Here is a 12,770-nt window from a genome sequence, read left to right as displayed (position 1 = left end):
TGGTGTCCTCAGAAGCAAGGCATTCTTGCCTCCAAGTCACTTCTGTGGGTTCAAGGAAGGGAGATGGAAAGGGTAGTTTGGGAGGTGGTACAATCCTCTACCTTTTAAAAAAAAATGGTGTTTCCATACACTGCTAGAGTCAAGCTTCCTACATCCTCCAGTTTAAGCCATTTTTTGGACAGAGTCCATAGGTTAGTGAGGTTACTATTTTCTTAAACTTCAAGGCAATGGTGAGAACATAATTGAAACATTTCCTGTTCATCTGGAAATTTCTACTGTGATGGAGCTGAAACGGAGTTCCTGTTTTGGAAATCTAGTGTTAAGGACGTGCACCATGTACTGGAGTAGGCTGAAGAAAATCAGAATCTGGCTGCTGGGGCTATTAGCCTTAAATACAACACTGGCATTAGTTTGCTTATCCCACCAACAAATTTTGTTGGCACAAGGTTTGCGGTACATCTCCAGTGATTTGAAGTGTCTTCTGAAGGTTTCCACAGCAGACAGGAAGACAGAGGCCACAACTGAGGGTGGACAATAAGCTTAGACACACAAAATGCTGGAGGAACTCATCAGGCCAGACAGAATTTATGGAAAAGAGTACAGTTGATGTTTCAGGTGAATACCCTTCAGCAGGACTCAGGTGAGGAGGCGAGGACCTTGATATAATAGCCATCACTAATGAGGTAGTGCTGATCAAACTTGTGGACCTAAAGATAGACAAGTCCCCTGGTCCTGATGGAATGCATCCCAGGGTACTGAAAGAAATGGCAGAGGTTATAATTGAGGTTTTGGTGATAATTTACCAGAATTCTCTGGACTCTGGGCAGGTTCCGACAGATTGAAAGAAGGCGAATGTCACACCACTGTTCAAAAAAAGGATGTAGGCAAAAGGCAGGTAACTATAGGCCAGTTAGTTTAACATCTGTAGTTGGAAAAATGCTTGAAGCTATCATTAATGAAGAAATAGCGAGGCATCTAGAAAGAAATAGACCATCATGCAGATGCAGCATGGATTCAGTAAACAGGTCCTGTTTGACAAACTTACTGGAGTTTCTTGAGGATATAACAAGTGCAGTGGATAGGGGGGAACAGATGGACATTATTTTCTTTGAGTTCCAGATGGCGTTTGATAAGGGTCTACATAAAAACCTTATCCCTGAGATAAGGATGCATAGAATTAGATGGGGGGAGGGGTGATGTATTAGCATGGATAGCGGACTGGTTAACTAATAGAAAGCAGAGAGTTGGGATACATGGGTGTTCTCTGGTTGGCAATCAGTGGTGAGTGATGTGCCACAGGGCCCGTAACTGTTTACGATACACATTAACAATTTGGATGAGGGGATTGAGAGTAGTGTATCTAAGTTTGCTGATGACACTAAATTGAGTGGAAAAGCAAATTGTGTAGAGGATCCAGAGAGTCGGTAGAGAGATATAGATAGGTTAAGGGAGTGGGCAAGGGTCTAGTAGATGGAGTACAATGTTGGTAAATGCACGGTCATCCACTTTGGGAGGAAAAATGGAAGATTAGATTATTATTTAAATAGTAAAAGATTGCAGCGGAGAGATTGTGCAGAGGGACCTGGGAGTGCTTGTGGATGAATCACAAAAGGTTGGTTTGCAGGTGCAGTAGGCTATCAAGAAGGTAAAAGGAATTTTGGCCTCCATTGAGGGATTGAATTTAAGAACAGGGAGGTTATGCTGCAATTGTGTAAGGTACTGGTGAGGCCGCATCTGGAGTACTGTGTGCAATTCTGGTTTCCATACTTGAGGAAGGACATACTGGCTTCACAGGCAGTGCAGAGGAGATTCACCAGGTTGATTCCAGAGATAAGGGGGTTAGACTATGAGGAGAGATCGAGTCCCCTGGGACTATACTCATTGGAATCCAGAAGGATGAGAGGAGATTTTACAGAAACAAACAAAATTATGAAAGGGATAGATAAGATAGAGACAGGAAAGTTGTTTCCACTGGTAGGTGAGACTAGAATTAGCGGACGTAGCCTCAAGATTTGGGGGAGTAAATTTAGGATGGAGATGAGGACGAACTGCTTTTTCCGGAGAGTGGTGAATCTGTGGAATTCTCTGCTGAACGAAGCTGAGGAGGCTACCCCAGTAAATATATTTAAGACAAGGTCAGACAGATTTTTGCATAGTAGGGGAATTAAGAGTTATGGAGAAAAGGCAGGTGGGTGGATAGGAGTCCATGGCCAGATCAACCCTGATTTTATTGAATGGCAGGGCAGGCTCGATGGGCCAGATGGTCTACTCCTGCTCCTATTTTTTAAGTCCGTATAACTACGTTGCACAAGACCAAGAAACACTGTGTGATTGAACTTTATCTAATTCCAGGATTTAGATCCAGTGACAATGAAGGACTGGTGGTGTGGTTCCAAGACAGGAAGGAGAACATACAGATGGCGATGTTCCCCTTGTGTTCTTGTCTTCGCTGATGGGAGCGGTTGTAGGATTTGGAATAGTCTGGGTGGTGCACTGCAGTCATCAATGGTGGATAAGATGCCTGTCACTTGGGCTGCCATATCCTGGATGGCACTGAGCTTCTAGAGTTATTACTCATTGTGGAGAATATCTCATCACACACCTGATTAGCATCTTATAGATGGTGGAAAGGCTCTTGGGTGTCCAGCGACTGACACAGGAGAGACAGCCTCTGTCCAGCTGTTGTATCCACAGTATTTGCCCAGCTCAGACAAATTTCTGGTCAGTGATGACCTTCCACCCTCTACCCAGACGACGTTAACAATGGAGACCTGGTGTTGATAATGCCCAGAAACAGAGTCAATGAGGACATTTTCAAGAGACTGTGCCTCAAGGAGGTGACATGCACATCCACGAACCCTTTTCTAGTCAAAATGAATTAAGTGGTTGCCGTGGCTCCACAGCTACAAGTTGGTGTGTACAAGTGTGGAAGAGCTAGTAGCAATGGGTGGTCACTGATCTTCTCCAACTGAGCGAGTTCATTCAAGTTCTTCCAGCATTGGGATAGGGTGTACAGGCTTCCTCACGATGTTGACTTGTTGCCACTTTCTCCCATTGGTGCGACAATTTAGTTCAGTGGGCCCCATCAGCCTCCTGCTGCTGTTGGCAACTTCTACAAGAACGCCAACCAGTGCACCCTGGCGAACCCCGAACAGCGGCCAGTTTCAATGGTCCGTTCCCTTTTAGAACCTGGTGCATCAGTTAATACTGGTTCAATACAAAAGTGCTTATAAAAATCACCCATGCTTTGATTACCGACTCTGACATGCTGGACTGGAGTTTAGATATGGGCACAAATCATGGAAGTTGGTCTTGTTTTCCATGGCACAAAGAAGGCTGAGAAATGACCTGACAGAGGTAGATCGGATTATGAGAGACAGACATAGGGTAGATGGTCAAAATATTTTTCCTGTGGCAGGTGCTCAAAAACAAGAGGGCACTACATTTAAGGGGAGAACAAGTTTTAGGGGGATTTGAGGGATTAATTTCTCACCTCACACCAAACACAAAGAGTGGTTGACATCTGGAACTGGCTGCCAGATATTGTGATGGAATCAGAGGTATTTTGAGTAACATTTAAATAAGCTAGTCATAGACAGACATGGCTCAATGTGACAGACAGATATGGGCAAATGGGATTAATGAGATTGGGCAAAAGGGCCTAGTTCTATGTTCTATAACTCTATGACGATGCACCGCCACAAAGTAAACAACTCAATGCAAAATTCCAGCAGTGGCATGGGTGTGGCAATGTAAACCACAGCTGGAACAACCTGCATGGGTCCTCCATGCAGAACAACTTTCCACTTGCTTTTAAAAGGCATATGCTTCTCAACACACGTTGAGTTTGGCTGCTCAAGAGGGGGCCCCACCACTCAGTGCAGTATAAAATACCTACTGCATCTCAGTCCAAGTCAACTCCTGCAGTCACTCAACCAGACAGCACCGGCGTTGGATAAGTGACTAGATTTAACACAAACAAGGCCAACATTAATGGAAAGGAAATCACTACTTCCATTTGTGTTAAGGATCCTAGGCAGCAAAACTAAAAACACTGCATTTAAAACATCTTTTAGAGGTTCATGCTGTCAAAAAAGAAAATCACAATCAGTGATAATTCTTTCTGAGTGTAGAATTACAAATGAAAGTACTGAAAGCTGCAAGAAGTCTAGCCTAAAGGTGAAAATGCAACAAAGTTTCCCTAGTCATTGTTTATATTATAACAATTTGGAAACTGTACAACATTAAAGACAGTATATATGCAGACAGCATAATAAACACAGAAAACTCCGATAATCCAGCACCTTTGGGATTTTGGGGGTGCTAAGCAAGCAGATGTTCTGGACAATTGGATATTACTAATCTTAATACACACAAACACAACTCTTTTTCTCTTTATTTGACATTACACAGTGGTATAATAATTTTTCCAATGAACATGATGGATATAAAAGGAGTGGGAAATTTACAAGAGCTCTGGTCTGGCTTCATACACCACTTGCACTCACACTGGATACCTGGCTCACATTCTGGACAATTATTGATCCGGATATCAGACGAACAGGATTCTGAACAACTAGATGCTGGACTTTTAGTTTAACAGGTTATAGATTCTTAGTCATACAGCATGGAACAGGCACTTAGGTCCCACTGGTTCACGTTGATCTAGATTCCCAACTAAGGTTGTTCCATTAGCCCATATCTGCCCCATATACACCTAAATCTTTCCTATTCATGTACCTAAAAATAACATGTTATTATCTTTATTTTGGTACTTAAATGTTTCCCTCTAATAGTATATGAGCAGCATAACTCCGTCTTTTAGTCCATTTCCCTAAATTTAACTCTGACTATAACGTAGTCATGTTTCAGGAAAAGGACCCTACCTCTGCCCAGGATATCCTTCTGAATATTTGTTGTTCATGCAAGAGCCCAGGGCTTCCAGCACTGCTCGGCTTGCAAAGTTCTCTGAGGCGATGAGTTCCAAGCCCAGCCTCTGACGATTCTTCTCCTTCTTAATAATCTCATACACCTGTCAGGGAGGAGAGTAGAACTCTGCATGAGTGTTCTTTCACAGGACAAAGGCCAGGGACCTCTCCCAAAGCAGAAACAAGCCCATGATAATGTTCCTTCACCAGTATTTCCACCTCTCAGAGACTGCTTTCACCAATCAGCATGTCCTTTCTTCCTCATGTGTTGACCCAGTTATCTGTGGCCTCCACGTGGATTACTTTGTATGACTGTTAATTACCTTTCCATGGCTCTGGGTAAGGTGGCTCATCTGGAAATTTTTTAAAAAATCATTACTTTAATGATTATCTTATATTTATGGTACTTTGTTTCAGACATCCTTATGGCTCCAGTAACCCAGATCTTGAACTCCAGTACAGTCTGTGTAGAAGTTATACCTTTCCCATGCCTGCATGGATTTCCCTCACTGAGTAGGTTATCTGGCCAATGTAACTTGCCCCAGTGTAGATCAGTGGCAAAAGAAAAAGATCAGAGGAACTTAATGGGCATCTAAGAGAGTATAGATTACATGGGAACAAGTCAGGGAATAGGACCTAGTCGAAATTTGATGAATGAATAGCTCCCACATTTTAAAAGAAGAGGAAGTTTACAAAAAAAATATATATATCATCTTCAAGCTATCACGAGCAAACTCTACAGAAAAGAGCACAGGCAACAGGCTTTCATAGTTGCTGTAATCTCAGTTCCAGTATCCAAGATGTTCAGCCTGAATGCTGAGTTCCCATTACAAAGTCCAAGACAAGTCATGTTTTTAGTAAACAGGGTTCTGACAACTGTTTGCTTTAACTACCTCTGGGTCATTGGTGCAAAGGGGCTCCACCAGCTGCGCATTGTGGGATTCCCAGATGTCTTCAGTAATGATGTCCGTCATGATCCAAAAACTCTCTTCTCAGGGCTTGTGCTGCATTAAATACAAAAACACCCCAAAGTTAACGGGATTAGAGTTTGCTTCGTTGCACAGGGGCTGTGGAAATGTTTAATTCCACTGTAAACAGAATTTCATCGATCCTGGATAATCATTCACTTGGCAGAACATACCCAGTTTGCACTTTGCTTTTGTGGCTGTCAAATACAAACAATAAGAAAACCCTTCCCATCGTAAATCATCAAGAGGCCATTTGGCCCAACTTGAAGTTGGTAGTTAGCTGAAGTACATTCACTAATGAGATCTTCTTTAATAATTATCCATATCCACTTAAAAAAATGTCCGGTTTCTGCTTCAACTCAAGTGCCAAAAATCCTAACAATCCCCTTGGAATGAAGTCTCTTACCCTTTATCAACATTCCTTTGGTGATTATCTGTTGTCTTCCACTGGGCATCAAGTCAAAATTAACTTTTATTTCCCAAATTCATATTATGAAAAACTAATCTTAGACACTTTTATCAAATCTTGTCTTGTTCTTGTCACACTTATATTCCAAGCTACATTCACAAAATCACTTGACAAAAAATAGAGAAGATCTTTGGCATTTCCCTGCTAAACCAATCACAGTAAAATCTTCCACCTTCCCCCCTCCCACATCTATTTCCAGTTCCAGTATTTTGTTTAGAGTCAGAGTTATGCAGCATAGACAACAGGCCTTATAGCAGATGTTATCCATGTTGACCAAATTATCTATCTGACCCAATTCAATCTCTCTCTAAACCTTTCTTTTCCTATCCATGCACCAAATGTCTTTTGAATGTTGTACTTGTACCTGCCTCTACCTGTTCCTCTGATAGCTCATTCCGTACCCCCACTGCCTTCCATATCAAAAACCTGTTCCTCAGATCCCCTCATCTTAAACCCATGTTCATCACCCCACTGAAAGAGGGGCTGTCATCCCCACTCCTCACCTGAAGTTAAAACTTTTGAGGACTGCTTAAAAACTGGTCTAAATTATATCTTGACTTTTTTTTTATATAAAAACTCCATCTTGGCCTTCCATCCCAGTAGAACTTCCCCTCAAAACATCTTTGGCTCACTCACCCCTTTTAGAACTCTAAAATCTACATTTATGAGGAAACCTTTTGTTCAAACTTCTCTGTATGTACTGTAGTTGAGGTTTGGTTGCTTATTTTCCCAACGAACACCCTAAATGTTTCACAATTGTTTCTTTATACATCCGAGATGCTAAAGACAGACTAGATTTCCTTGACTAGCAGTAACGCTTGGATCCAGATATTAGGTACGTCTCTCCACCAGTACAGTAACGGAGCCAATGAGTGCTGATCACAATACAACTACAACTGGAGCAACCGGAGCAAAGCCCTGTCAGAATGAGGCACTGGGAAGAAATCAAAAGTCCACAGAAACTGTTGGCACTCCTTTTGTTTGTGAAAGCCGAGTGTTACACACGTATGGTTATACAATGCACGGGTAAGTTATTATTTTACACTGGTACAGATCATAAAGATGTCTTTCTCCTTCAGTCCTCAATCAGCTGTCCATAAAGAGCAACTGCAAACTATGAAAGTCACCTTGGGAGGTTTTTGTAACAAGCAGGCAAAAAGGAGCCAAATAAAACAAGACACGAGGGATGATGACTGGAAGTGTGTTGGCTATTTTATTGTTCCTCACGCAAGACAGTCATCCCCTAGTAGCCAAGTCATATACCTATCCTTCATTAATGATCCACACAGTGAAGGTTATTAGGCTACTTGTCCTGGGGGGGGGGGGGTGAAATTTAATTGTCTCCTGTGACTCAAATTGAGCCATAAGGGGATACAAACACAGCAATGGCCATTCAGCCCACAAATCTGTGCTGACCATGAACCAGCCATTTAAAGTTGTTCTTCTTTAGTCCCATCTATTGGCTCTACAATCTCAGCCACTCCACCCAGATTTCACCACTCACCTACACAAGTTACAAATAATCTGCATTATTTTAGGGATCACTCATTTATAGATCTAGCATAAACACTCAACTCTTATAATTTATCAGTGAAATCAGCCTTTGTTCTCACTTAATCACAGTATCTGCCACCTTTAGAAATCTGTAGACATCTGAAACTCCAGTCTTGTTCATACCTGCAGCTTCTTCTCCACTGCCATCGATCTGAGAAACCTTAACACTACCTCAGACCATATTTCTTTTCCCCTTTCTCAATTTTGCACAAATATTGTTATGCTTGACCCGGCTGGTGGCGTAGTGGCATCAGCTGGACTTCGGGACAAAAGGTCTCAAGTTCAAATCCAGCTAGCTGGCTCCCCTGCACGCTTTCCATCTGTGCTGGGTTACGAGCTGGTGATCCCTTTGGAAACTCACCCGGCAGAAGGCAATGGCAAACCACTGCTGTAACTTGCCTCGTATGTGAATTCCAACTACGTCAGAGAGGCGTGGAGGGAAATCATCTGCTAACCGGAGAAACTCCGGATGCGATGTACCTTTCCTTTTTATTGTAATACTTATTTTGTTGCTCATGTTTGTGCATGTGTAAGTTATGCATAATTTATGTTAACATGTTTGTAATGTACTGTCCACTGCTCTCAATACTCCTTGTACTAATCCCAAAATCACTATCAAACCCATAAAGGTGCTGCTGTTGTAATCTGGTGGACTGACCACTCCACCTTCCTGAGGTCAGACATCAGCTCTCTGACACCTCCTCCTACTGACCCCTTAATCACTACTCCATTGAGAAGCATCAGCCTGCTGTCGCCCACACCATCACTGCCTTCATCACCTCTGGAGATCTCCCCTCTACAGCCTCCAACCTCAGTTGCCTTACCCTGCACTGTCTAGTTCTACCTCCTACCCAAGTTCCACAAACCTGACTGCTCTGTAGATCCATTGTTTCTGCCCACTAAACTTGCGTCCCTCTATCTCAACTCCCTTTTATCTCCTTTGGTTCAGTCCCTTCTCAATTAGATTTGGTGACATTTTGCATGCCTTAACCACTTCAACAACCTTCAGTTCCCACGCCCTGGCCACCTCATTTTCACCAGGGATGTCCAGTCACCAGACACTTCCATTCTCTATCAGGTCTCAAAGTTCTCCGATTCTTTCTTGACCAACAGACCCAACCATTAACCTTCTACCACCACCCATCTGTCTGCTAGAATTTATACTTAACTTTAACAACTTCTCTTTAGGCTCCTCTCTCTTTCACCAAACCTAAGTTGTAGCCATGGGCACTCACATGGGCCCCAACTACGCCGGCCTTTTTTGCCACCTACGTGTAAAAGTCTGAATTCCAAGCCTATACCAGCAGCAATGCCGAACTCTTTCTCGGTTACATTAACCACTGTTTTAATCAATTTCACCAACTTTGTCTACAACTTGGTTCCTGCCTTCAAATGTATTTAGTCCATCTCCTGTTGCTTTCTCCGCTTTCATGATCTTTGTCTCCATCTCTAGAGCAAGCTTTTGCAAACCCACTGACTCCATGGTTACTTTGACTACACTTCTCCAGCCGTCACTTGCAATCATGCCATTCCCTTTTCTCAGTTCCTCCATCTCCAGCACATCTGCTCTCATAATAAGGTCTTCCATTCCAGGGCATCATCAGATGCTCTTTGGTTCACAAAAGAGTGTTTCCCCTCCACTGCTATTGATGCAGCCCTCAACTGAATCTCCTCCAATTTCCACATGTCTACTCTCACCCCATCACCCTCTCGACATAACAGGAATAGGACCCCCATTGATCTCACCTACCACCCCACTGGCCTATGCATTCAATATATCATTCTCCGCAAAGTCAGCCATCTCCAGTGGGATCTTACCACCAGGCACATCATACCTTCCCCTCCCCTCTCCATAGGAATCGCACTCTCTGATTCCTTTGTCTGCTCATCCCTCCCCATCAATCAACCTTCAGGCACTTACCTTGCAATGGGGCAGTGTTACACCTGTGCCCACACTTCCTCCCTTACCACCATTCAGGCCTGAACAGCCTTTCCAGGTGAGGCAGTGTTTCACATTCAAATCCACTTGTGCCATTTATTGCATCCAGTGCTCCGGTGTAACCTCTGCTGTATCAGTAAGATTTGATGCGGACTGGGGATTGTTTCATGGAGCACCTTCACAACAACCAGGTGCTCCCAGGGCCACTCATTTTTGTTCCACTTCCTATTCCCACACCGGCACATCTATCCACTACCACATTGAAGCCAGGCACACATATTCGTTCTTGGTGGTCTCCAACCTGACAGCACAAACATCGATTTCTCTGACTTCCAGAAACCACTTCCCTCTCTTTTATTCCCCCTTCTGTTATCCCTATGGCCCAATTACCCTTTCTCTTCCCCCCCTCACCACCTGTCCATCATCTTCACTTACCTCGACCACCCCCCCTGGTTCCGGTCCAATGTTCTCTCCAATTAGATTCTTTCTTGTTCACCCCTTTGCCTTTCCTACCCAACACAGCCCAGCTTCTCCCTCCCACCCCACGATCCCCGGCACCTCTAGCTTCCCCCTCCCAACTGTATTCATCCCATCGCCTGTCAGCTCCTGCTCTCCCGCTTCCCACTCCTCTTTTCCTGGCTTCTGGCCCTTCCTTTCCAGTCCTGATTAAGGATTTCATCCTGACCCACTAAGTTTCTCAAGGCGTGTGAGTGTTTTAACCTTGATTTCCGGTACAGTATCTCATGCTCCTGATAGTGACTTAAACTATCCAGAAGTTTCCGAAACAAGATAAACACATCTGAATTCCCGCCAATCCGTCTCAGCAATTACTAATCACAATATTAAATATCAAACAAACAATAAAACTCAGCTCGCATATGCTGCCATTAACAAGGTCAGTGTTGACTCTACTGTGCAACTTCCAAAAGAATATCCACATGCAGAAAGTGTTGCGAAGGACTTGGCCTGCAGCCGAGTCCTTGTACTTGGGAGATCCTCCAAGTTTTCTCCTCTAAACTGCCAGTAACTCCAACTCAGACGCAATGTAATGTAATCCCGGTGATGCAACTTTAATTCCCAGCGTTAGTGGCATAAAGTCAGACAACATCTGCAAACACTGAACCCGAAACTGCATAAGCACACCAACTTACCAGGGCCAGTCGCGTCTTAGACAACGCGCCAGCGCGCACAACTTATCCAGGCAATCGTAGGTCCAATGAAATCTAACCAATCAGAGACGGAATTTGCTTTCCAGCAGCCAATCAGAGTAAAAATGCTGTTTCTGTACTCCAGTTAGCATGGAGTGGCTGAAGCCCCGACTCTCCACGTCGTCTAATCATCGTTCGCTTTCTGATGGCTGCAGCCAATCACGAGTCAGACTCGAACAAAGTTTGTTCTGTGTCCCGTTTCACCACAGGGCACAGTAAGATCCCACAAAACACGGTGTGCAGGTTTTTTGCGTCAGTCTTGGAGATGGAGGGCTAACTCCTGCGCCTTTCATTTAAATTAGTGCCAAGGGATCTTTTATTTCACCCTGAAAGAGCAGACAGAATCGCTTTCAAAACAGAGTCAGCTTGTCTCGATGGTGCAACACACCCACCAAATTGAGCTGAACTGTCAATTCAGCTGAATTTAAGGCTGTCATAATGATTATAGAGCTTGGAAACAGGCCATTCTGCCCAATTGGTTCATGCTGACCTAGATGCTCATCTAATATAGTCCATGAGCCTACGTTCGGCTCATATCCCTTAAACCTTTCCTATCCGTGTACCTCTTCACGTATATTTTTATATGTTGGTAATATGTCTGCCTCAGCCACATCCTCCGGCAGAATTAGAATCAGAAAAAAATTAAATATCACCAGCATATGTCGTGAAATTTGTTAACCTTACGGCACCAGTACAACGAAATACGCGATAAATAAATATAGAGAAAACACTCAGTTACATTAAGTAAATATATGCCTGGTAAATAAAGATAAAATAAGTAGAGCAAAAAAAATTAGTGAGGAAGTGGTCATGGGTTCAATGTACATTCAGAAATCGGATGGCAGAGGGGAAGAAGCTGTTCCTGAATCACTGAGTGTGTGCTTTCAGGCTTCTGTACCTCCCTCCTGACAGTAACAGTGAAGAGAGCATGTCCTGGGTGGTGGGGATCTTTAATGATGGCCGTTGCCTTCCTAAGGCACCACTCCTTGATGTCTTCGATATTACGGAGGCTGGTATCCATGATGGAACTGACTAATTTTCAAGTTTCTGCAACTTATTTTGATCCTGTGCTGAAGCCCCCCCCCCCAATACTGGATGGTGATGCAGCCAGTCAGAATGCTCTCTGCTGTACACTTGCTGGAGTTTTTGAGTGTTTTAGTTAACAAACCAATCTCCTCAAACTCCTAATGAAATATAGCTGCTGTCTTAAGACCACATGACATAGGAGCAGAATTAGGCCATTCAGCCCATCAAGTCTGTTCCACCATTCTATCTTGGCTGATCTGGATCCCAATCAACCCCATACACCCGCCTCCTCACCATATCTTTGATACCCTGGCTGATCAGGGAATGATCAACTTCCACTTTAAACATATGCACAGAATTGGCCTTCACCACACTCTGTGGTAGAGCATTCAACAGATTCACCACTCTCTGGCTAAAAAAAAAAAATCCTCCTTACCTCTGTTCTAAAGGGTTGCCCCTCAGTTTTGAGGCTGTGCCTTCTAGTTGTGGATACCCCCACCATTGGAAACATCCTCTCCACGTCCACCTTATCTAGTCCATTCAACATTCGGTAGGTTTCAGTGAGATCCCCACGCATTCTTCTAAATTCCAGTGAGTACAGGCCCAAAGCTGCCAAATGCTCATCATATCCTAACTGCTTCATTCTGGAATCATCCTTGTGAACCTCCTTGGGACTCT

The 12,770-nt window shown here is 43.6% G+C and overlaps 1 protein-coding gene across 2 annotated transcripts in view; it reads right to left on the bottom strand.

Annotated features, from left to right (window-relative positions):
• The window catches only part of shmt1 (serine hydroxymethyltransferase 1 (soluble)), a 39,172-nt gene extending 28,090 nt beyond the window's left edge, over positions 1–11,082 (bottom strand). Inside the window, exons 1-3 of one of the 2 annotated variants that reach the window (XM_072268425.1) lie at positions 11,010–11,082; positions 5,822–5,932; positions 4,887–5,032 (exon numbers count right to left, since the gene is read on the bottom strand). In XM_072268425.1, the coding sequence (XP_072124526.1) occupies positions 4,887–5,032; positions 5,822–5,902 (227 nt within the window). In that variant the 5' untranslated portion in view covers positions 5,903–5,932; positions 11,010–11,082. Of the gene's footprint in view, positions 1–4,886; positions 5,033–5,821; positions 5,933–9,840; positions 10,211–11,009 lie in introns of those variants that run through there. The other variant, XM_072268426.1, reaches the window with a different exon arrangement.
• Positions 11,083–12,770: the final 1,688 nt, after the last annotated feature.

Source organism: Mobula birostris, chromosome 9 (assembly GCF_030028105.1).
Source record: "Mobula birostris isolate sMobBir1 chromosome 9, sMobBir1.hap1, whole genome shotgun sequence".
In the NCBI taxonomy this organism is placed as follows: Eukaryota; Metazoa; Chordata; class Chondrichthyes; order Myliobatiformes; family Myliobatidae; genus Mobula; species Mobula birostris.
This window is presented reverse-complemented; position numbering and strand designations above follow the sequence as displayed.